Raw genomic sequence first — 25,162 nt, forward strand, 5'->3', positions numbered from 1 at the left:
AGATTTTTGCACATTGATATGCAAGCTTGAAGTGAGACCGAAAAGGCTCCAAGTCACCATGGCCCTTTCGAAGTTGGATCTTTCAGCCTTGAGGAACATAAAGGAATCATCGGTGAGAGATTGACTCAAAAGTTTTTCTCCACTCGGAAGAGTCAATCCAACAATCTCATCATCAATAGCCAACTTATCCAACAACAGAGAGAGCATTCGATGCGTCACCAAAGTAAATAGCAAGGGACTAAGAGGGCATCCTTGGTGGAGCGAATGAGTAAGGGCAATCTCATCAGTCACTACCTCATTAAGTGCAATACATGCCATTGTAGCAGTGCTGATAATATCAATAAGAGATGCCATTTGAGGTCCGAAACCCATGGTAGACATTAAGTGTCGAAGACATGACCAATTGACATGATCAAATGCCTTTTCAATATCCAATTGAATCATAATGGCATGCTGATCAAAGGCTTTTGCATACTCAATCCTCAATTGTACATTGAGAATATTGTGCATGATGTTGCATCCCTTGATGAAACCATATTGTTGTGGGTGAATCAACTATGGGAAAACTTTTTTGCAGTTTGTTTGCGATTATCTTGGAGAAAATTTTATATAGGGATTCCATGGCAGAAATGGGCCTCCATTGCTTAAAATTGAGGTGAGGAATCTTTGATAATAGGCAAAGCATATCATAACAAAACAGTTCATTCCTGCAAAAGTGTTTTTCTTACCGCACAAAATATTGAGCACTGCAATCTTCCAACCTAAGGGCATGTAACTTGACCGCCAAACTTGTTGATAAAGATGGGCCAATGGGGCCTTTAAGACGATCCACGTAAGTGGAGAATTGTTCATTAGGCAACCATCCCGACTATAGCTTTTCCTACGAGGCAAATGAGAAAACACCTCCTCAACATCCTCCTTAGTGATATCAACCTCCATAAAATCCTCCCATTCATGTTTCACTTGGTTATGCACCATTCCCACAATATAATTAATTGCATGCATTACCTATCACATCAATAAGAATTTCTTGGGGACCCAACAAAGATTTATAATACTGGAGGCACATTGGTGTTATAGAACTAGGCTTAGTGACCACCTTATTCAATGTATCCAACAGACATACAATATTCTCATGTGCATATTTTTACAAAGCCTAGCATAAAACTGATGACTTTGGCAATTACTATCATATAAGGCATCCAAATTAGGCATCAATTTTTATTTTTCATACTACTCATCATGGAGAGACTGCACTTTGCATTTCAACCATTTGGAGTAAGTGATCAGCTCATAGATGAGTCACCGCTTGTTGTAAAGTGGCAGATTGATCCAACAAGGATTGCAAATGCTGTAAATCAGCATTAAATGGAGATCCTTGCTGAATTGCATGAGCTCTAGACAATGCCCATGCATTCCAAAGGCTTCCAACCCCTCAGATAGAGCCTATTTGCCCAATGAAGCTATCAGTTGCAGCTTATATTTCAAGAACTTATCATGCAATAGGAAGAACTAATTGAATCTCAAGGGCATACTCCCTAGCTGTGCCTTGAAGGCATCCATCGGGTGATGAATCATTTTCAAGGTCAGAGAAAAATGGTTAGAGAGGATATACTGTCTCTCCACTCACATATTAAGCACCGTCGGAAGGAAAGAATCACTTTGACAAACGTATATCTTGTCACTTGTGCAATCTAGCCTAGGTTCCAATATGTTGAAGAGAATGAAAGGTAAAACTTGGTTCATAAGGATGGAGCTAGGACCATATGTCTTGTTTTAATGATGAGGTCGTTAGAGCATCCCATGTATGTTGTTGGACCATCCATCATGGAATGAGACGAAGTTCCGTGTTCCACAAACTCTTAGGTATTAAAGTTACCCTTGAAAAATGCTTGGCAAGCCAAAGTGAGACATTGCAAGTCCACCCAAAGCTGTTGAGAATCCCAGGCCGTGTTGGGAGCATACACCCCTACCAGTCAAAGAGCCTCCTCCTCGTACTTAATCTCCACAATCATAAACTTGGCTTGGGTATCCTAGCGAATCAAGGAAGGCTGTAGGGAAGAGTGAACAACAAACAAGGCCCCATATCTACCTGACCATTGAAAAATACCATAAAATCCTTATATACATAAGTGGAACCAGCTATGGCATGTTCCTTGTGCTCTACTATGCATAATGTATCTCAATTGCCAACAAAAATAGTCCTCCATAGTCTATACATTTTGCTTCTAGATAAGATGCCTTTATCATTCCATAACGCTGTCCTCATGATAAAATGAGCAAGAGAAAACTATTGTTGCAGTGTTTTCCCTTTAGCATCTACAGTTTTACCAACCTCAAATTGCTCCATTTCACCACAAATGACATCTGTGAGGTCATCTCTTTGCAAACCGGCAATTGATGCTCAAGAAGGAAACTGTTGCTGCCAAGTATGAAGAGCTTCCCTTGGTGAAAGCAACCTTCCCCAAGAATCAAACAGCAAGACAGAATCCAAATAACTTTTTCTTCCCACTCTTGGTGTGGGTGCACTTGAATAAAAACCCTTATTCCTTCTCTGATGAGTAACATTTTGCGGGGTGGCATGCATAGGAGCTGGACAAGCTTCCTAGCGAGCATTACACTTTGCCACTGCCCCCCAAGGGGCTTCCTTAGAAGCTTTATCGTGATAGGAGGGTTGAGATTCCTCCACTGGTTATATATCACACATATCCTAAAGTCTTGATTGCATAGCAGGTGGAAGAGGAGATGCATTTTGCTCCTAAGATAGAGCTTGAGGTGCTTGCACATGCATATGTGTCTTCTCTTCTAAATCCATATGATGTTGTGATCCCATATAATCCTGATTACATTCATATATAAAGTGTCCAAGCTGTCCACATCTAAAGTAGTGTCTTGCAAATGTCCCCCATCTTAGCTTGTAAAACAAGGAATGCAAATCAGGAACTTGGAAATGTATTTTAGTTAGGCGAACTTTACTAGGATCCTAGAGCAAACGAGCACGATTTTTGTTGTAGGAAGCCAAGCAAGGTTCCACCAAAACCTGCCTAAGAGATTGCAAGACCAATGGAAGAAGCTGCTAGAGATGCGAAGGGAAGTCAACCACTTCCACCCAAATAGGACATGCCTATCTAAGGACATCTTGAAATTCTTGCAACGGTCACCATGGAACAACATGAACTAATTAGCCATCTAAAAAGAAAGAAAGAGATACTTTGCATAATTTGGGCCCGATCTCGTGGGGTATGAAAGAGAACCTTGAAGAACCCTTGGACTGTCTATAGGCCCATCGGCTGCCCCCAATCGTAAACATGGTGGGGAAGGTGGTGCTTGCCACTAATCTGGGGACTTCAAGACTGCCATTAATCTTCAAGTGAAGTTACTTTACTTCTCAAAGTTCTGTGCCATTATGCTGTTGGAATCACCCAAAGGGAGGTTCTCTATCATGCTACAAGAGGAGATTGCCCCCCAGCCCAAGGGTGAGGTTCTATATCATACTACAGGAGGAGACCCACTTGGGAGAGTGAGGGAACATTTATTTAATTTAAAAAAAAAAAAAAAAAAAAAACTAAAGCCAAACCTTGATACAAGTAATGAGGGAAATGCCACCAGTGAAGTAAACGATGGCAGCCTGCTCATGGAAGGTCACTTTGCTGCTACACAATATCTGTATCTAACACTGCTACCACATGCTCCTTGTAGGGGGGTGCCTTATACTCATTCGTGTGAATGTATCCACTCATCAAGCTATTAGCTTGAGCTAGCATTCCTTGGTATATGTCCCCTTTCCCCTACAAAGGAGTGCAACCACCCTGCTGTGAGGATTTCAAAGCTTGTGATGTAGTATTTGTCACCAGGTGGTGATACTTTTTACAGTTGCTTTTCTTATTTACTTATATAAATATTTAATTTTTCTTTTCTTTTGTTGCTGTTGTTTCTTACCCCTAGAGTTCTCTTGGAATAAGCCAAGATCTTTGCATAGCCAGAAGAGACAGCGATTGGGATAAATTGGACTAATGGTTTGTCTGAGCCTTAGGACCGGTTCCATATTGAATGGGCACTGAAGAATAGAATATCAGTGGTTTGGGACTGTGTGCTTAGCCATTGGAGATGGTGCAGGACAATGAGCTTGGCCAAGACAAAAGATGCACATGTGAGAATGCTCGCAGAATAAAAGTCACCATAACTGAGCCACATTACACTTTTTGATGTGGTCACAATGATAAAAGTTGCTCACAACAACGTGAGGAATGTAGCGGTCACCATCTCTAAAATTTAGGGAGTTACTATTTTTGGACCCCAAAATTTGTTTGCGTCATTATCTTCGTTTTTGCACGAGGATTAATTCTCCGGTTTGTGCCGAGGTCAAATTTTGCACTGATCATGGAGAATTTTAGACCAAAAGGTTTAGACGGGAAAATTGTTACATGTATACCATGTGGCATAAATTCCCAAAAGAGAGAGAGAGAGAGCATTAAACAAAACGTAATAGGCATAAGGGGCAGATGGGAGAATGAAGTTTTTGAGGAGCTGAGGGCAGATTGCTGCAAGAAAATCAGCCATGGAGAGTACTTCTATGTCTCTGAATCAAGTACGGAGGTAAAGCTTGCTCCCTTTGATCAGCTCTCTCTCTATTCTTAGAGGAAATGCTTTGCATGATGGGCTGATTCCATCGAAGGTACAATTCTGTGTTTTCTCTGAAATTCTGCACATGTTGGACAGTAAGAACAATGAACTCTAGACATGCTGGACAGTAAGAACAGTGAATTCAGAGATCTGCGGATTGCAATTTTGCACACAAATCATTGAGTTTTGGTCACATGCTGAGCAGTAAGAACAATGAATTTTGCACATGCTGGATAGTAAGAACAATGTGCTGGACAGTAAGAACAGTGAACTCTGGACATGCTGGACAGTAAGAATAGTGAATTCAGAGATCTGTAGATTGCAATTCTGCACAGGAATCATTGAGTTTTGGTCACAAAAAATGCTTTACTAAAAGGGATGTTGATCTGGACATGCTGTACTATTTTTATGCAGTTGGGATTTACTCAGAAGAGATGAAAACCAACTGATCACAAGTTATGTATTTTTGAACATTATCATTTTTGTAAATTTTCATCTTTTAATTAATAAAGAAATACCGAGAGGGGCGCCGGTCTTCGGGGCCAATCTGGTGTTGAGCGAGGGAGTGAGGTCTTTGCTTATGTGTGTGTGTGTAAAGACCGGGTGTTAATTGAAGGAACTACCGCTTTATGTGAGTCATAGACCGGTTTTAGTATCCACCACTATCTTGCGGCGTTCACTTGCTTCATCACCTTTAGCATCTTCGGGAATGTCCTTGGTTCGAGACTCCTCATTAGAGTCCAAATCATCTTTGTCTTCCACCTTGGCCAAGTGCTGATCCAGAAAATCCATATCGATCGACAAGAGGTCTCCATCTCTGCCCCTATGCAGTGCTGCACAGGACTATCAGACACACTCAGACTGCCCCTATGCAGTGCTGCACAGGACTGGCCTATATCAGACACACTCAGACTTCCCTGCCCTAATGGTGGATGCACCTGTCCAGACTGACCGCTCCTGTCCTGTCCGTCACAGTGCCCTGCCTATGTATGCAGCGCCCACCCTGTGAGGATGGGATGGGATTGGGAGGGGAAGCTAGAAAATAGCCGTCCCATGTTACTATGCTACCTTGCATCTCACCCTCCCCCCTGCTCCTGCCCCCGCCCAGGACCCTTGACCTTTCCCTAGTCCTCACACCCTCTACCCCCGACCCCGCCCTGACCCAGATGTGTCTCGCCTCCCTGTCTGGCCCTCTCTTTGACCTGTCCCTGCCCTCTCCTTGACCTGCCTTTGCCCTGCCCCTCATCCTTCAGACCTGCCTATAGCCGACCCAAACCTGTCTCGCCCTCTCTTTGACCCGCCCCTGCCCTCTCCCTGACCTGCCCCTGCCCTGCCCTCATCCTGCAGACCTGCCCTGCCCTCTCCCTGACCTGCCTTTGCCCTGTCCCTCATCCTACAGACCCTGCCCGCCCTTGCCCTACCTGGGTATGCCCACCTCCTTTGCTTGTAATTGGCAATGCCAGCCTGGCCCTGACCCACCACACCCTGACAATGCCCCTGTCTGTACTGCAGCTCTTGCACACCTGAGAATACAATGGGCAAGAAACAAGGCATCTTCTTGGCTACTAAACGGACAGTGTGGATGCCAAGCTAGACAACCTTGAGGAGGTGCTGAAGACACTCATTTCCAATACAAAGATGCCATTAGACAATAGCATAAATCAGGTACAATGTAGCTTATTAGATAAAATTGCCAAGCTTAAAGGCAAAGTGGAAGGATGGAGTGAAAAAACAGCCTTGCTGATGGAAATTCAGCAGCTTAAAGAAGAAATTGCTGCATTATAAAGTAATAGTTGAGAGGAAGGGGAAATCTAAGAGGGTATCATCATTGCAATTAAAGTGAAAATCTACAAAGCAATGGACCTCAAGCTTGAAGCCACACAAGAAGGATAGTCGAGGTCATGAAGAACATCAAGAAGGAAGTGGAGGTACTGCCCTTCAAGAAGAGAAAATGAGGCAAGCAAGAACATAAATGTGAAGGTGAAGGGTATTCCCGAAAAGGAAGAATCAACACGCATGGATGATGGTAAGGGGCTATGTATACGTTTGGGGTACAAAGAGGATGATTCACTTCCCTTTACTAAAGCATGGTGAATTGGGAAAGAGCCACAAAAATGTACACTCATACTGAAGCTCCAAGACAAGACGGCGAAGAGGGCATTTGTGATAAAAAGGACCATAACACGCGGACCCTCAGGGGATTCCATCTACTTGGATGATGACTTGGGGCATTCTATGTGGTGTCAGCCTATAGTTGTGATTTGCAGAGCCTTTGAATCTCAACTAAGAACCAACCCAAGTGGCACTGGTGTGGGGACTCCATGATTAGTTTGAGGGAGGTGTCTCCTCCTAATAGCATGAGGGGTTGTGCTATAGGCTTTGCATTTGTAGATGCAATGCTCCTTGCTTTTCACCTCCTCTTGGCATAATTTGTAAATTTACTCAGCTTTGGGGATGTGGGCTGCCCTCCTAGTCTCGATCTCAAGTTGGTGAGAGGATACCTTGAGCCAGCCAATGGCTACTTGCCTCTCATGTGGCATGCATACATCTAGGTATCTATGTCTCTGAATGAAGCAATCAGCTGTTAGTCCTCATGTCTTTGTAGTATGACATCTTCGGGGGAAGCGGAAGCTTGGGTGAAATCCATGTATGCTGTATGTATAACTAGTAAAGGTCCTACTGCATGACCAAGTTCCTCTCTATATGGGAGAGGCGTATGAAGGGGGAGTCAAGGTCATACTGAAAGGGGGGCAGATGGTCCATGTCAATCCCATATTGTATAAGCCATTGCTTGACCTAAGCATACCATGAAGTCTCCCATCCTACTTGAGATAATTGCTTAGAGGCCTCAAAGACTCTACTATGTAGTCTATCTGGCTGCATGTTACGCATTTTGTGTATGAAGTTGATGGTCTAAAAAAGGGCCTCCATCTTCTTGGGGGGTTGCAGCAAACTTAGAAAAAGTAATCTCATGTGGTAATGATGATTTGCTACGAATCATTGTGTGAAAATCTGTGTCCATACGTATGTAGCTAAGCTAGGGGTCCAAATAGGCACCATACATCATACGGCTAGTGTGACCGGTGTCAAATAGCATCTTCGTGTGCGAGGCTCTTAGAAGTGTACCTAGTGGCATTGTTTCTCTATCATGGCTAATGCTGCATACCCTTGTGTATCGCCATTTGGGGCTGCCCATGTGCATCATGAAGAAGAGGTCATGGCCGCCCCAAGTGCGCAAAAAGTGAAGACGGAGCTCTTGACAGGCTCGAGACTCGCCCTGCAGTTGGTCCCACCGGCTGTGGAGGGAGTGGATGATGGAGGTCCAAATCTCTGCGAAATTCACATATACTGAAAGGCACTCCCCGCCAAAAACCACCTAATAGTGTGCCTTCCAAATGTGCCACCTGTAAGACTTCCTATGATCTCCCATACCTTTGAGTGCTTTGCTGTGGGCTCCAATACTTGGTGGATGGGTAAAGCCTTCAAGCCGACCACTGCACAAGACCCAACCTCGATCAAAAAAATCATATCGTGCATCCCGGCCTCATACAAAGGTGACGGCCCTGGTTGATTGCTTGCCAGCAAAAAGCCCCCCACGAGATACATCCAAGGCTAGGTGCCACATGGCAGAGAATACTACAGGCTTCTCTCCACACGAGCTATGTTGCCTTGTAAGACCAAAGGCAATGCTTTGGGGTCTCCAAATGCTGCTGTGGGCAGCGCTTACAACCTCATTCTACTGCATCTGGGCCAACCAACTTCCAACAGCAGCTAGACCCCAATGTGCCAAAAGCCAAAGGAAATACGACTTCCTCCTCAGCCTCCAGCTGTCCCACAAGCGATGTCAGATGTTCGGTGGAAGGCATCCGTGATGCTATGCTCCTCCCAATATGAGTCACTAGAGCCTGGGGAGATGTGGGCTGCTAGATTCTTACTGGGTGGCAGGTATCCCCTTACAGGTGGTAGGTAGAGTGGGTGGTGGCCCTTGCAGGACCTTCTTTACCGTGCAGGATGGAGGGGTGTTTTGACAGAGGACAGCAGGATGAGGAGATTGCTGTCCTTCCTAGAGGAGAATTCATGTGCTCGGACTCCAAGGGAAGACTTGGTGATTGGACCCTTATGTGCCTTGGGAGGAGTTTTCGGAGTGGCGCCTTTGGATATGGGAGATCAGGCCATTTAATGAGTTGGAGTGGGATCTTGGAGAGTGGCTATGGCTGGCCATTGCAATCGCCAAGAAGCCTGTGAGGTTCTTGGAGTACACAGCCAGGATTGCTAGACATGTATTGATGTAGGAAGCCATGGATTGGGCGCCTTCGCGTAGCTAGTTACCCCAAGTGCGCATGAAATGACAACGGAGCTCTTGACGAGCCATAGACTCGTACACCTGGTTCCATCTGCCACGGAGGGAGTGGATGATGGAGATCCAGAGCTTTGCTAAGGTCGCCTGTATTGAAAGTCTCTCTCCCCCAAAAGCCTCCTGATACCGTGCCTTCCAAATATGCCATCCAATAAGACTCCCTAGGATCTCCCATACCTCAGAGCGGTCTGATGTGGGCTCTAGTACTTGGCGGATGGGTAGAGTCTCAAAACCTACCACTGTGCACGACCCTGCCTCAATAATGAATATCGTGTTGTATATCCCGGCCTCATACAGAAGGTGATGGCCCTGGCTGACTGCGTGCTAGTTGAGGCTCCCCATGAGATACATCCAAGGCTGGGTGCTATATGGCGAATGATATGGCATGCTCCTCTCCACATGAGTTGGGCTGCCTCACACGACCAAAGGTAGTGCTTTGGGGTTTCCAGAGGCTGCTGTATGTAGCGCTTACAACCTTTCTCCTGCATTTGGGAAGCCAACTTCCCATGTCCATGCCTCCATGTGCCACCAGCCATAAGAAATACGATACCCTCCTCGGTCTCCACCTATCCCATAGGTGGCGCTAGAAGATCCGTCGGAAAGGCTTTGTGATGCTGTGCTCCGCCCAGTGCATGCTATGTAACGACGCCCAATCCATATCCTCCTGCATCAGTACGTGTTTGCAATCCTGGCAATGTACTCCAGGAACCTTGGTGGCTTCTTGGGGACTGCAGTGGCCGGCCATAGCCACTCTCCCGGATTCCACTCCAGCTCATCAAGTGGCCTGCCCTCCTAGATCTAGAGGTGCCACTCCCTGAGCTCCTTCCAGAAGACATAAGGGTCCAGCCACCATATCTTCCCTTGAAGGCCAATCACTCGAATCCTCCTCCATGAAAGGACAGCTATCCCCTCATCTTGTTGCCCTCTGTCAAGGGCCATATGCCCCCCCTCCTGCACGGTGAAGAAAGGCCCAGGTGGAGTGCCGCCCACTCTACCGGCCACCTGTAGGGCAATACCTGCTGGTGAGAACATAGCGGCCCATACCTCCCCGGGCTCTATTGGCTCTCGTATCGGGGGAGCTAGCCACTCTCGAGGTATTGCTGCGTTAATCTCCCTTCTCCTCAACTCGACTCCTCTTTGGCAACCTGATGCCCGCCGCAACACCTCCTCGTCCACCAACGTGTACACCTCCTGCCAGGTCCTGATGGTGCGAGCCGGGCCGGCCTCCCAACCAGCCCACTGGATGTGGGGGCGCTCACCGATTTGTACCCCCTCTTGATCTCTGACCTGGGGGTTCCAGATCACCGGCTGACGGTCTATCTCCTCTTGGCAACCTGGGGGGCTTTGAATTAGAGCCTTACGAAGGCCCTGCCACACACGAAGTAAGCTACGTAGGAAGGGGGATTTGGGAAGCATGATTTGGGCCGTCGTGAAGATCCATCTCAAGGACGGTCTCCAATCCCCGCCAAGCCTCGGTTGGCACTCCTGGAGATCCTCCTGTAGTAGGACCTTCTAGGTCTGCCCTCCTGGCTGGTGTGAGATTGCGGACTACAAGCTTGCCCAAAAGGGCCATACTGATATTTTGGGTCAATGATCCCAAGCCCTCTCTCTGACCGATGCCGGATGATGGTTGCCCATGCCACCTTGGCCTGAGAGTCCTTGGAACTGTCCAACCCGGCCCAGAAGAAATTCCGCACTAGGTGGCAAAGCTGAGTAGCACAGGACGAGGAGAAGCACCAACATGAGGCGATGTACCAAGCCGTCGCTAGGAGGACTTGGTTGACCACTAGGGCTCGGCCCGCTAGGGAGAGGCGAGTAGTACTCCAATAGGACAGCTTTCTCTGAATAGAGTCGAGGACTGGGAGAAACTGTTGGGCGGGGGTGATGTCTAGTCCCACTTGGAACCCTAGGTAGCAGACGGTTTGCCCTCTGCACACCCATCTAAATCCCAAGTGGATGCCCCACTCCGTACTAGAGTCCGGGTCTGTAAGGAAACCAATTGACTTCTGCCAGTTGATTTTCGCTCTTGTTGTAGTACAAAACACCTCGAGAGCTAGTCTCACTCTCTCTAGCATCAACTCATCGTCCTCAATGTAAAGTGCAGTATCATCTGCATACTCTGAGTCTAATAGCTCCGTCTCCTCTCTCATTGGAAGTCGGAGGCCGCGTAACCCACTCACACGTGATTTGAGGAAGTGAGACATCGCCTCTGCAAAGAGTAGGAACAGACATGGGGCCAGTGGGAAGCCTTGCCGTACCGATCTCTCTAGCTGAAAATCCTCCCCTCTCCTGCCACCTATGAGAACTTTGCTGGTAGCCGATCTATATAGTGTAGAGACCCCATGGATCCATGCCCTGGGGGAAGCCCAACCTCTCCATGGTGCCTTCCAAAAAGACCCAGTCCACCCTGTCATAGGCTTTCTCAGAATCCAAGAGTAGTATAACCGATCCCTGACCACTGTGTTAGGCCCACTCTGTCGCCTCAAAGAAGGTAAAGACATTGTCTAGGATGCTCCTATCTGTTAGAGCAGCAATGCGGAAGCGTAGGACAAAGACTGAGAGAGAGTGAACACAGAGAAAGAGAGAGAAAAGGAGATAGTGTAAACGCAGAAAATCTGCAGTGTAGTATGCTGTATAAGAGTGCAGAAATATACACGAGGGCAGAGGAAATTTCTGCATGTGTCTCCGTCTTGAAAACCTCGATCTCCGTCAGCCCCTGTCTCAGCCAACAGATCTCAAGATCAGAACCTGAATGAATGAATGCTGGAGTGTGCCACAAACTGGCTATAAATAGCCAACAAAATAGGAAACACCAGCACCAGGTCAGCTGCATTAAATGCAGCCGACTGCAGTAAAACTGTTCGACTGCAGCTGCTGATGTGGCATCTGTACTGTGCTGATGTGGCACTGCTGTACTCTGCTGACGTGTCCTCTGCGCTGATGTGGCACTCTGCCGTACTGCTGTCCACAGAGAATCCCTAAACCAGCCTGTCCAGGGGATGACTCTACCTCTAACACTATCTTGGACAAAGCCTGTCTGTGTGTCATGAATGATGTCTGGAAGCACGGGGCGGAGTCATCTACTAATCATCTTTGCCAGTGCCTTATAGGCAACTGGCAACAAGATGATCGGTCTCCACTGGGATAGCTCCAACCGGTCTCCCCCTTTGGGGAGGAGATTGATAAGACTTGCCGATACTCCCTGGCATCCGACCTGAATTGAGAATCTCCTGGAAAGCTAGTAGTAAGGGGTCCTTCACTACCTCCCAAAAGGTGGTGAAGAAGGCCTTAGAGAGGCCATCCTCTCCCGGGCATTTCTGCCCGTCTTGTGTGTGGAAAGCCTTCTCTAATTACTTCTCTATGAAGGGGGCAAGGAGGGAGCGTCCCATCTCCTGTGTGATGAGGGACGGGATGTGATCCTAGATCTGTTGTTTGCAACGTTGTCCTCCGGTTTAGGCTGACTCTTGCTGTAAAAGGCATCTGTAATAGTCAGTGGCAATCTCCATCACCTCATCTGGGCTAGAGCGAATCCTCCCATACTGATCCCGAAGGCTGCGTATTTGCTTTCCTGAGGTGCGGGGCTGATGTGCCTAAAAGAACTCCCTACACATCGTGTCCCCCTTGCGCGCCTAGAAGGTTGCCGAGGAGCGGAATGAGAACTCTGAGTGCCTGTCCTCTAGGCTGGCGACGGTTGCTTGTGCGCGCACCTCCTATGCGTGGAGGATGGGATCCTTTGGAGTCTCCTATAATAATCTCTGTGTGGCTGCTAGGTCCCGCCAGAGTGCTCTCTTCTCCTCCCAACATTGTTGCCTAGCCTATAGGGCTGCCTCTTGGTAGATAGTGCTCGACTTGGCTAGGACCTCTGCAACCTCCTCTGCGATCCAGTCCTTGCTGCTCTACTCCCTAGTCCAAATTTGCTCAATTTGTCTCTTCACCTCCTCTCTCCTGTAGATCAAGTCAGGGATTCAATAGGATCGTGTACCTAGGGAAGATGCTGGGGGATCAAGTGTCAGGAGGACCAGGCAGACAGAGTGGTGCTAGCCAATTGCCCTATTTGGCCTTCGCGAGAGCATCCCTACTCTCCCACATAGAACCTATCCAACCGCTTCAGCAAGACTTTGCCTAGCCCCTTGCATCCCCACGAGAAGTCCAATGACCTTTCCCTTTGTGGAAAGCTGGGTCTCTCCAAGCATTGCGAACTCCTACTGCTAGTAGGAAGACCTCCCATGCCTCCCGCTCCTCCCCAGCCATACCTTGGTAGTTTCTGCCTCTACCCTGTTGGTCCTCTAAGGCCTCTAGGTTGTTGAAGTCTTCTCCAACAATCCAGGAGTCCACCTCTGGGAGTCCTGCTGCAATCTCCACCCAAAACCTGCTGCGTGCCCTAACCTTAGTGGGAGCATAGACATTGAGGACTCTGAGGGAGTCCTGTTGCAATCTCCACCCAGAACCTGCTGCGTGCCCTAACCTTAGTGGGGGCATAGACATTGAGGACTTCGAGACACGAGTCCCCAATATCCGACCTGACCCATAGAACCCTCCCTGCCACAATCGCCCCATGATCCTGTACGCAGGCAGTAAGGCTCAGGCCAATAGAGGTGTATACGCCTCCACTTCTGCCATGGGCAGCGATGGCGTATTCCTAGTAGGTGTGTGACCTGCTTGGGAGAACCTTTCCTACCCGATGGACGTGGGTAGGGGTGAGCTTGTGCTCCTGCAGAAGTAGGATGTCTATCCATTCTGCAAGGGCCGGCTACAACTCCTGTTGAACAATCAAGTTCCTGGAACCACATGCCCCACTGTGATGGAGACTATTCACATTTCAGGATGCGAGGTGTAAGCTCATGGGGAAACCTGTGACTAACCGAACAAGCATCTTTTCGGTGTGGAAGCTGCTGATGAGGAGAAAGAACTATGGGGCATGCAGGTACACTGTGCCGCAGGCTTGGATGGCGAGCTCCAGTCCCCCATGGTGGCCCTCGGGCAGACCATAGGGGTGATAGATTCTCCAGGTGGTACTACCAATGCATCTATCATCCATGTTGAGAGTCATGACTCTGTACATTGGTAGAAACAGGCCGCTTGTGCAAGGGGCCACTCGATCACATCCATTGGAGCTCTCCACTATGGACAAGCTCGAAAGATAATGCTCAAGTGTGGGACCTCGGCACCAACCCACCAGTTAATGCCCATCATGCAACTTGGCCACTGCTGTACAAACAATGCTAGTCCTTCTTCTCCGATCCACTTGGAGATGTGGTCGGCCACCTGACCCTTCACCTCCTCCTCTATATGTGTTGTCGTCCAATCCCGTGAGTGAGAGGACTGAAGAAAGAAGGCGTAGTTTGGTCCATTCGGTGGTGCTAGTAGATGGATCTTGCCCCTCCTAGACTTACAAACCACGAAGATCCCCACCACTAGAGGTAGTGGAAACACTCTGCGCTCCGCAACTCTCAGGTAGGACTACGGGCCATTGCGGAAGAACTCCTATGGTAACAATTGTGCCTGTCTCGGGAAAGTGTGACGGGCGGTAAAGACAGATGAGCTAGTGGCTGTGTGGGGAGGGCAAAACTGCTGGTGCGAGGAGGATGTAGGCGTGTGTGGCTCATCTTCTCTTGTGGAAGGAGGGGGGTGGGTCTGGGAGAGATCACTTGTACCAGGTGTGGATCAGGGGGGGGGTGCTTGGCAGGTGAGGTGGTGGGGGGGAAGAAGATTGAGGGATGGTGGGGTGTTGGGGGGGGGCTGTGGGCCAGGGTCAATGGGGGATCCATGGGAGGTGGGTGTGGGGTTGTGGGATCTCAGGTGAGGTAGTCTGTTGCGCGGGTGGTGGATGTGGGGGATTGCGGTCTTGCCAAGTGGGACGGGCAGGGAGGGTTGTGGAGTGCTCTGTCGGCAAGGCGTCGCTTGCCCTCCTACTCCCTGCTGTCGATGCTGTGTCTGAGGAGCTGGTTGTGGCCTCCCTTGCTGTCTCCCTCTCTGACGTGTCTGGACGTGTGTGAAGCTGTCAGTGTCCACCTGCGGGCCTGTTGGCAGAGCCGCCTTGGCTCCAAACTGCATGCAATCTGTTGCATGATGCCCAAAGTTGTGGCAGTGCATGCACTGCCCTGGTTGCCTAGTCACAATGACCTGCTGCCTAAAGGAGTGACCCCTTGCCTTAATCTCCAAGAACTTTGGTATACTCTTTGTGTCTTTCATGACCACTTGTACCTTTGGGACTCTTGCAGCTGTCATTGCATTCGCGAAGGAGACAGGAAGGACTGTGCCAAGGAGCTATCCAAAGTCCTCCACTAACTGGCGGTACTCTACCTCCAGTCTAGGGAAAAGTAAGGTGATTGGATATTTGAGGAATCTGTTATGGAGCGCAAATGTCTCCACTATGAAGCCGCTATACCAGGGAACCATGTAAATGACCTCCTTCGTGGAGGCATAGGGTGAGCTCTCCACTAACTCATGAGCTGTGTCCGCAGAGGTGAGTCGAACCATGAAGATCCCTTGGCCCATGAGGAGTGCCTCCTCGATCTGCGTTGTGCCCATGCACATCGTGGAGTGGAGCCAATCCTATAGTTGGGCTTTTGATGGGGAGTGTCCAACGACTTGACCAAAGATCGTTGTTTCTTTCAACTCCAGCTTTGTGGCACGGATGGCTAAGAGCTATTCCTCAGAGAGGATGATGCGCAAGGTGTTTGATTGGGGGGCACTCGCAGAATGTGCCGGTGTCTGACTAGAGATTTCCATTGCACGTCCCCGCTAAGAACCTACCTATCACGCTACTGTGCTACCGGAGGGGGGAGTTGTTGCAGGGGGAGGGAGCAACTAAGGGGGGGTGGGGTGGGGGGAGTCAATGGCGAGGAGGGGGGGGGGGGGGAGGGGGAAGTTGTTGTTTTCCAAGTCAGTTGGTATGTCTACCTGGCCGGGCCTCAAGGTGGAGGAGGTAGGGGTAGCGTGCGGGGGGGGGGGGGGGGGGGGGGGGGGTGGCGCAATGGGGTAGGCGGCAAGGGCCACAGGGCCCGGGGGGGGGGGGGGGGGGCAGCGAAATGACGAGGAGGGGGGTGCAGGGGAGCAACGTGGTGGCGTAGTCTACGCTGAGATGGGGGGAGTAGTGCGATGGCACGCTGCAGGCGAGGGACCGGGGGGTGGGTGCGACGCGAGTCAGCACGCGGGGGGGGGGGGGGGGGCGGGGGTTTGACGGGGTTGTGATGACAGGGGCGAGGGCAGCGGCGTGTCGGTAGGAGACTCAATTTTTTTGGAGAATATAGGCTTTATGCTAAATATCTTTCCACCCAATGGTTGAGAAGGATTGAAGCAGATGTAGAGAATTGAACCTTGGCATTAAGAGGATGCCACCACAAACCTTGAATCTTTGTATTACCATGCAAAAGACCCCAAACCTCAAATAAAAAATGAGCAATAATTGTAGAGGGTTGTTGTCAAGCACACATTGCCTATAAAAAAGACCAGCGAAGGGCTGTCAGATGGGTCTGAACATCTAAAACAGCCCCACCCCCCCATGGATTTCGGTGGACAAACATGATTCCAAGATATCCACGATATACCAGCATGCACAAAATCTTCCTTCCACAGCATAAAATGGAGGTGGCAGGTGCATAGGAGAAAGTACATTGACATAGACCAAGATACTTGTTTGGATGGTTGGAGAGGATGGGCTTCCTATTTAACGAGGTCCCTTTAGTGATTACAATGAGACCTAGGAGAGTGGTTCGGAGAGACTCATTCCCTTATAGACAATGTGGTTGGTTACACAGGTAGGTTGGGGAGGGGAGGAGGATACAAATGATGTGGAATAGAGTCCACATTCATAGAGTCCCAAAGCAAATGTGGAAGAGATGCATGACACCACATAGACTATGGTTGTAACTTGGGGGGTAGTAGCTTGGATGACAGATAGAGACCCAACATTTGGATATTATGATTTTCAAGGAAGCCACTCATTTCTCATTGTTGGCTAACACTTGAGCAAGAGTGCCACTCTAGACTACTCTTGGACGCAATACACTGAAGGCATTGTCACACAATAGGGTGTGAGAGCTATGCAATAACTGATGACTATTTGACGTAGCTCAAAGGGCACTTTAGAAACTTTGGCATGGGTATACATTTTGACACCTACCTGATTTTGGGGCTAATTCCCCTTTAATATGGAGCTGATTGCTAGCATCATTGCTTGAATGATTTGAACTGAGAGGTGTAGCCATGCTATTGACCTTCATGTCCATTGGAGAGACACTTTCTAGATCTGGACACAAACTATTTATATTCTCCTCATGAGATGGGAGAGATCGTAGGGTGACTTTGAGTGGATGAGGAGGAGAGATGCTTTTATGTGGACATGGGACTCTAGCACCTTTCACCTACTATCACATCTGGTCTAGCTTTATAGTCACCAGATTGGTTGCTTACTCAACCATTTTTATGATGTATTTAGCTGCTCCTTTGTACTTGTATTGCAAGCTTCTCAAACATTGGAGTGAGGAAAGGCTAGATATTGTACATACCTTGAGCAGACCACTCTTTTTTCATTGTTGGGCAGCACCTGAGCGCTTGCAGGCACAATGGACCTAGGGACATGATCCATGCTCCACCTGAAGATGGGAGAGGATGTAGGGTGGCTCTGAGAGGATAAGGAGTAGATGCTTCCTTGCTGACCTAGGACCCGGGCACCTTTTCTCATATAGGCCATCAAATGGTCTGGCATTATGGCCCACCAGATTGGTTGTTCACACAACGATTGCATTTGTGATATACTTGGCTACTCTCTTCATAGTTGTTTGTACGTTTGGCCTCAGGGAGATCTTCTCCAAGGTGTTTTTTTAATAGAATTTTCTCTTCTTTGACCACAAAAAATAAGTGACACCAAGCAGCAGTAGTTCAAAGAGTTCAAGCCATTGATGGTGCAAGCATGACCAATCATGAGGCCTCTTTAATTTTCATCTGGACCGGAGAAATGGTTTTGAAAGAACCCCTTTTACATGATTTACTTGACACTTCACTCGGTTTCTGGCATTCTCAAGTGTTCTTTTCACGACTTAAGATGAACATTTTCAAACTAGGATATGATCAGCGATTGGACCATTGGCAGCAGGTCAAGTGAAAGAGTCATTAGATATTTGACACAACTATTTTCTTTCTAGCAGAGGCTGTCAATTATGTGATTGGATGCCATGCACTTGTGGAGGGACTGTTGGAAAAAACATTTGGGAGATGTATAAAGTTCCTTTTAGTTGCAGGTGGTGGACACCTCCCTTACAAGTGGCACGAGACTTAGTTTGTAGTTCAGCAACGATCCGCAGTGGGTCTATCTCCTCCTTTGAACAATGGTCTTACTGTGTATTGGATGTGCCATTGAAGGCACCCATTGAACTCCCCATGGTCAGTTCAGCAATGATCCACAAAGTGGGTCTATCTCCTCCTCTCAACAATGGACTTACTGTATGAGGTGTGCCATTGAAGGCACCCATTGTGCTGCCCAGGGTCAACTGTTTTCTTTGATTAATATTGTTTCGACATAAATGTATGCCCTTCACAACAGATGACAAATGTTAACTGCTTCTGCATATTATGGATTGCATTTGAAGTCCTACAATTGCTGTGGTTTAACCAAAAATGGGTATCCTTTGTTTCATGTGTTTCACCAATCTGTATTCTGTGGCCGTTTTCCACCAGACTAATATGCACGTCCATTAAATAAGTGAAATTTGTGTTTTGTAAGTATGCTGAACTTGCTTTTCATGTTTCTCTCTGCAGCCTTCTGAGAAATATCCTGGACTTTTTCCTAGTGGATCATTATTTGACACGTAAGCATTCAGTGTTTCTGTTGTTTATGCTGAGTAGTTTTATACCAGTAGCTTAAATCTTTCATAGTTTGGTAATATTCATTGGTTCAATTGTCAAATTACTGAGAGTAGTTTTGTAGTATTAGGCTTATATATATGACTATGCCATTGGATTCTAATTATCTGTCTTTGCTTTTGGACTCTGGCTAGGTTCCCTTATGCCTTGCCTTGTGTATGCATCTCTATTTTTGCATTGGCCGGACTTGTTATAAGCTTTTGGCTTCCAGTAAGTACATACATTTCAAAAGCATTTCTTTGAGTTCCATGATTACTTGATGTGAAACCATCCAATATTTCTGAAATGCATGTATACACCACCCTAGTTTTTAAAGCATGTGCTTTGGTGTAAATGTCTTAGGTCATTCAACACTCTCTCCTTGTTTACATTTTCTTCTCTACTAACGAGCAGGGCTTAATATTTTGAGTCTTTGATTGTTTTCTGTTTGGGTTTCCATGATGATGCTTGTGGCGTCTGTTCATGTCTATTCTGTTATTATTGTTTGCATTAATGCCGGCAAGTTATTGGTTCACAAAAAAGGCCCCAGGGAGAGGGGAGGCAAGAAGACAATGCTGTGCATTTGGAATCCTAGGCTTGTCCTAGTAGCAATTGAAGGTGTAAATAATATTCAGGCAGATAGCTAAAATGCTTTCTGTTGAAGTCCTTCCAGTGCTTCATACTTATCTGAAGATCAGGCTTCCCAATATGTATGTCAGAATATTCCAAACAACAGAAGTTATAGAACATAAACACAATACTCACATTGGAATGGTTTCTGCCCGTCACGCTACTGCTCCGCCATCATCCCCACCACCATACAACCCCCCCCCCCCCCCCCCCCCCCGGTTTCTCCCACACTGTACCCCCTGTGGCACGTTGCGCTTCCCCCTCCCGCCAGGCACATCTGCCCCTCCTCACCTTCGCCTCCCACCTACCACATGACCTCTCCTTGTCTCCAAGCGGCCCCCCTTTGACCACCCACCTCCTCCCCTCCCCCTGGTAGCACAGCAGCTTGATCGGTAGGTCCTCAGCAGGGACGCGCAATGGAAACCTCTGGTCACACCGGTGCATTCTTCAAGTGCCCCCTAGTCAAGCACCTTGCGCATCGTCCTTTCTGAGAAACAGCTCTTAGCCATCCGTGCCAAAGAGTTGGAACTGAAAGAAACAACAATCTTTGGTCAGGTCCTAGGACACTCCTCATCCAGGGCCTAGCTTCGGGATTGGCTTCACTCCATGCCACGCATTGGCACAGTGCAGATCGTGGAGGCAGTTCTCATGGGTCAAGGGATCCTCATGGTTTGATTCACCTCTGCGGACGTGGCTCGTGAGCTAGAGGATAGCTCACCTTATGCCTCCATGAAGGGGGTCATCTATACATAGCAGCTAAGAAACACCTTTCTTTGAATTTGAAACTTACGAAATGTTTCTGAGAGTAAAAAACGTGGGCATTTTTTTTTTTTCCGAGTTGGAACCCAAAACATGGTTCTTTTGACAAAAACTATTGGGCAATGTTAAACATGATGATGATGATGTGTAATGACTCGTGAGGGCTCAAGATTTTGGATGAGAGACTGATTAGATAGGTTATCTACATTTTAATTTCAATTTTCTTTGTATGATATGTATGAATCATAATGTGGAGTTCTAAACCATAGTATAGCTTGTCCAAAGACTAACTTTGATAGTTACTTCTATCAATAATGGATCAGGGATATGTAACGTATTATTCTAAATTGACTCTATTATCACTCAAGCTCAATTGGCCATTCTTTGTTTAAGAGAGAGTTCCATAGAGGTTTAGAATCTTTTTCTCTAGTCAAACTATTAAAAATCCCTATATAAAAAAAATCGTGTTTCTTATTTTACCCCCTCCTGAAAGAAACTTACGAACCCACCACGCTATCCCCAAACAGGTGTAGCTACTCGCACAAGAGTTCTTCCGCAGTGGCCCCGATAGAGGAGGAGGTGAAGGGTCAGGTTGAAGACAACATCTCCCAAGGTCCCACATTTGAGCATTATTTTTCGAGCTCCTCCACAGTGGAGAGCACCGATGGATGTGATCGAGCGGCCCCTCTCACAGGCTGCCTGCTTCTACTAGTGTACGGAGTCAAGCCTCTCGGCCTGACTGATAGATGCCCTGGTGGTACTGCCTGGGACATCTATTACCCCCATGGTCCGCCCGAGAGCCACCATGGGGGATGGAGTTCACCTTCGAGGCCTCCGGCAAAGTGCATTCACATGCCCCATAGCTCTTCTTCTTCATCAGCAGCTTCCACACTGAACAGATGCTGAACAGATGCCTGTGCGGTCAGTCACAGGTTTCCCCATGAGTTTACATCTAGCATCCTGGAATGTGAACAGCCTCCACTACAGTGGGGCACATGGTTCCAGGAAGTTGATTGTTCAGCAGGAGTTGCAGCCTGCCCTTGCCTGATGGATCGACATCTTACTTCTGTAGGAGCACAAGTTCACCTCCATCTAGGCCCAGCGGGTAGGGAAGGTACTTCCGGGCAGATCACACACCTATTGGGAGTACTCCATCGATGCCCACAGCAGGAGTGGAGGTGTATGCACCTCTATTGGCTCGAGGCTTACCGCTTGTGTGTGTGACCACGGGACGATTGTGGAAGGGGGGGTCCTATGGATCAGACTGGACATGGGGGACTCATGCCTTGGAGTCCTCAATGTCTACGCTCCTACAGAGGTTAGGGCATGTAGCAGGTTCTAGATGGAGATGGTAGTAGCACTTCCAGAGGTGGAATCTTGGATTGTTGGAGGAGACTTCAAGAACTTGGAAGCCCTAGAGGACCAGCAAGGCAGAGACAGAGACTACCAGGGTATGGCAAGGGAGGAGCGGGAGGCATGGGAAGTCTTCCTCCTCACGGTAGGAGCACACGATGCCTGGCGGGACTCAGCTTTTCATAGGAAGGAGAGGTCGCTGGACTTCTCTTGGGTGGGGATATAGGCGGCTAGGCGGAGCCCTTTTGGAACGGCTAGACCGGTTTTATGTGGGAGAGTGGGGTTGCTCTCGAGGAGGCCAGGTAGGGCAGTTGGTTGGCACCACCTTGTTTGCCCACTTCTCTTTACACTTGATGCTCCAGCTTCAGCCCTCGACACGCGATCTTGTCGGATCCCTAACTCGATCTACAGGAGGGAGGAGGCGAGGAGGCAAATTGAGCAGCTCTGAACTAGGGAGTGGGACAGGAGGGACTGGATCCCAGAGGAGGTTGTAGAGGTCTTAGCCGAGTCGAGCAGGATCTACTAGGAGGCAGCCCTACAGGCTAAGTAGTAGAGCTGGGAGGAGGAGAGAGCACTCCGGCGAGACCTAGCTGCCACGCAGAGACTTCTCTAGGAGGCACAAGGGGATGCCACTCTCCATACGCAAGAGGCACATGGATGGGCAGCCCTTGTTGGTCTTGAGGACAGGCACTCGGAGTTTTCGTTCCATACCTCAGCAGCCTTTTGGGTGCAGAAGAGGGACACGATGTGCAGGGAGTTTTTTCAGGTGCACCAGCCTTGCACCTTAGGAGATCAAATTTGCAGCCTCCATGATTAGTATGGGAGGACTCGCTCTAGCCCAGATGAGGTGATGGAGATTGCTACTCACTACTACAGACACCTTTTTTTGCAAGAGGCAGGCTCAGCCAGGGAGAGCATTGTAGACAAGAGGACTGGGACTGCATTCCGTCCCTCGTCACAGAGGAGATGGGTCCCTTCCTCCTAGACCCCTTCATAGAGAAGTAATTAGCGGAGGCTTTCCATGCACAAGATGGGCAGAAATGAGTGGGAAAGGATGGTCTTTCGAAGGCCTTCTTCACTACCTATTGGGAGGTGGTGAAGGACCCCCTACTACTGGCCTTTCAGGAGTTTTTCAGATCAGGATAGATGCCTGGGAGTCTATTGACAAGTCTTGTCAGCCTTCTCCCCAAAGGGGGAGACCGGTTGGAGCTATTCCACTGGAGACCAATCACCTTGTTATCAGTGGCCTATAAGGCATTGCCAAGATGATTGGTAGGAGACTCCGCCCCATGCTTTCAGACATCATTCATGACACACAGACAAGTTTTGTCTAGGATAGGAGCATCCTAGACAATGTTTTCACCTTCTTTGAGGTGACCGAGTGGGCCCATGACAATGGTTAGGGGTTGGCTGCACTACTTCTCGACTTCGAGAAGGCCTATGAAAGGGTTGATTGGGACTTCCTAGAGGGCACCGTGGTGAGGTTGGGTTTTTCCCAGGCATGGATTTGCGGGGTTTCTGCACTTTACAGATCGGCCACCTGCAGGGGTTCTCATAGGTGGCAGGAGAAGGGAGGAGTTTCGGCTTGAGAGATCTGTTCGACAGGGCTGTCCTCTTGCCCCGTATCTGTTCCTACTCTTTGCAGAGGCGATGTTCTATTTCCTCCGATCACATGTGAGCAGGCTATGTGGCCTTCCACTTCTGGTGAGGGAGGAGATGGAGCTGCTAGATTTAGAGTATGCAGATGAGTGTGCCCTTTATATAGAGGATGATGAGCTGATGCTGGAGAGAGTGAGACTAGCTTTGGAGGTGTTTTGCACTACAGCTGGAGCGAAAATCAACTGGCGAAAATCGGTTGGTTTTCTTGCAGACGCGGACGCCAGCATGGAGTGGGGCGTCCACTTGGGGTTCAGATGGGTGTGCAGGGGATAGACTGTCCGTTACCTAGGGTTCGAGGTGGGACTCAACATCACTCCTGCCCAGCTGTTGCTTTTAGTTCTCGACTCTATCAGGTGGAAGCTAACCTACTGGAGTACTATCTGCCTCTCCTTAGTGGGCCAAGCCCTGGTGGTCAACAAGGTCCTAGCGACGGTCTGGTACATTGCCTCGTGTTGGTGCTTCTCCTCGTCTTATGTGGTTCAGCTTCACCGCCTATAGTGCGGAATTTTCTTTGGGCTGGCTAAGACGGTTCCAGGGACTCTCGGGCCTAGGTGGCGTGGGCGACCATCATCCTGCATCGGTCCAAGGGAGGGCTAGGGATCATAGACCCAGAGTTGTAGTGGGTATCAAGTTGTCGGCGAGGATCTGAGGTGAGGAGAATGGAGATTGACTCAACGATCCCTCAGGAGTGGCTTGACCCCTCGACCGGTATGTGCACTATCATGCATACGAGCTTGCCTTCTAGTACGACCAGCCATGGGAGCATCCAAATGACTATCTTTCATAGTCTGTAAATATCATCTAGGCATTTGGCTAGCCTCTTGACTGTGTACAATCGCTTATTGAATTTTAGATTCAGCACCTTGCTGGATATTCATATCAGCCATGGACTGATTTTCTGCATTCTCCAATGGAGCAACTGGCTGAATGCTATGTTCACTTGCTGAAACTCTGACTGTGTCACCAAATTAAATGGGCAATAGCCCTTTAAATACATCACTCGTAGCATGACCAGCAAGGGATAATTATGATTTTTCATCGAAAACCACATCCTTACTGACAAATACCTTTTTAGAGATAGGATCATATAATCTATATCCTTTGCTCTCACTGTAGTATCCCGAAAAAATGCATTTGATAGCCTTGTTATCCAACTTTTTTCTAAGTACCTTGGGAATGTGTGCATATGCTAGACACCCAAAAGTACGAAAGGGCCCAACAGAAGGTTTCCGGCTGTTCCAAGCCTCAAAAGGCGTGATATTCTTTAATGCTTTGGTGGGGCATCTATTCAAAACATGGCAAGCACACATAACTGTCATTCCTCGCATAAGTGCTTAGGAGGTGTCTCCAAGAGAGGTAATTCATCAAGCATTTGTGTACATTGCAAAAGCATCAAGCTACCATAGTTTATATGCCCCATGCGAGCATGCCATAACTCCGCCTGTAACATAGCAGGAGTAAGAGTGGACGCTAAATAGGCCAATTGATCAACTGAAAGAGCATCCAACTCATATAACCCATGACATAGAGTACCAATCAAGACCAAAGTCATGTGTTCCTTATCTCTCACCATGCATATGTTGTCATCAAAGGTGACTTGCAATCCACACCATGCCAAAGAAGAAATAGATAACAAATTCTTCTTTATACCTGGCATAAACAAGGCAACTTGTAGGTAGAGAATAGAGTCATGAATGGCTGTGAGCACAATCTCCCCAATACCTCTAACAGGATATGATGCATTGTTGGCATACTGTACAGACTTGCCAATTGGGGTTGCAATAACAGAAGCAAACAAATCTCTACGAGATGTGATGTGCCTAGATGCACCATTGTCAAAAAACCATGTGCTTGCATCCTCAGTAGAGCTAAATGCTCTATTAGCCCAAGAAGAGTCATAACTATAGGTATAAGAACAATAATCCCTGTTTGCAACAA

General features: G+C 48.1%; 1 protein-coding gene across 1 annotated transcript in view; it reads left to right on the forward strand.

Annotated features, from left to right (window-relative positions):
• LOC148012182 (protein ZINC INDUCED FACILITATOR-LIKE 1-like) overlaps nucleotides 1-25,162 on the forward strand; it is a 132,011-nt gene that overhangs the window by 49,490 nt on the left and 57,359 nt on the right. The window contains exons 8-9 of the mRNA XM_087668749.1: nucleotides 18,740-18,789; nucleotides 18,979-19,054. Of these exons, the coding sequence (XP_087524875.1) occupies nucleotides 18,740-18,789; nucleotides 18,979-19,054 (126 nt within the window). The remainder of the gene's footprint in view (nucleotides 1-18,739; nucleotides 18,790-18,978; nucleotides 19,055-25,162) is intronic.

The sequence above is a fragment of the Lygodium microphyllum genome, chromosome 27 (assembly GCF_053477565.2).
Source record: "Lygodium microphyllum isolate KBCC chromosome 27, Lygodium_microphyllum_v1.1.10, whole genome shotgun sequence".
NCBI lineage: Eukaryota > Viridiplantae > Streptophyta > Polypodiopsida > Schizaeales > Lygodiaceae > Lygodium > Lygodium microphyllum.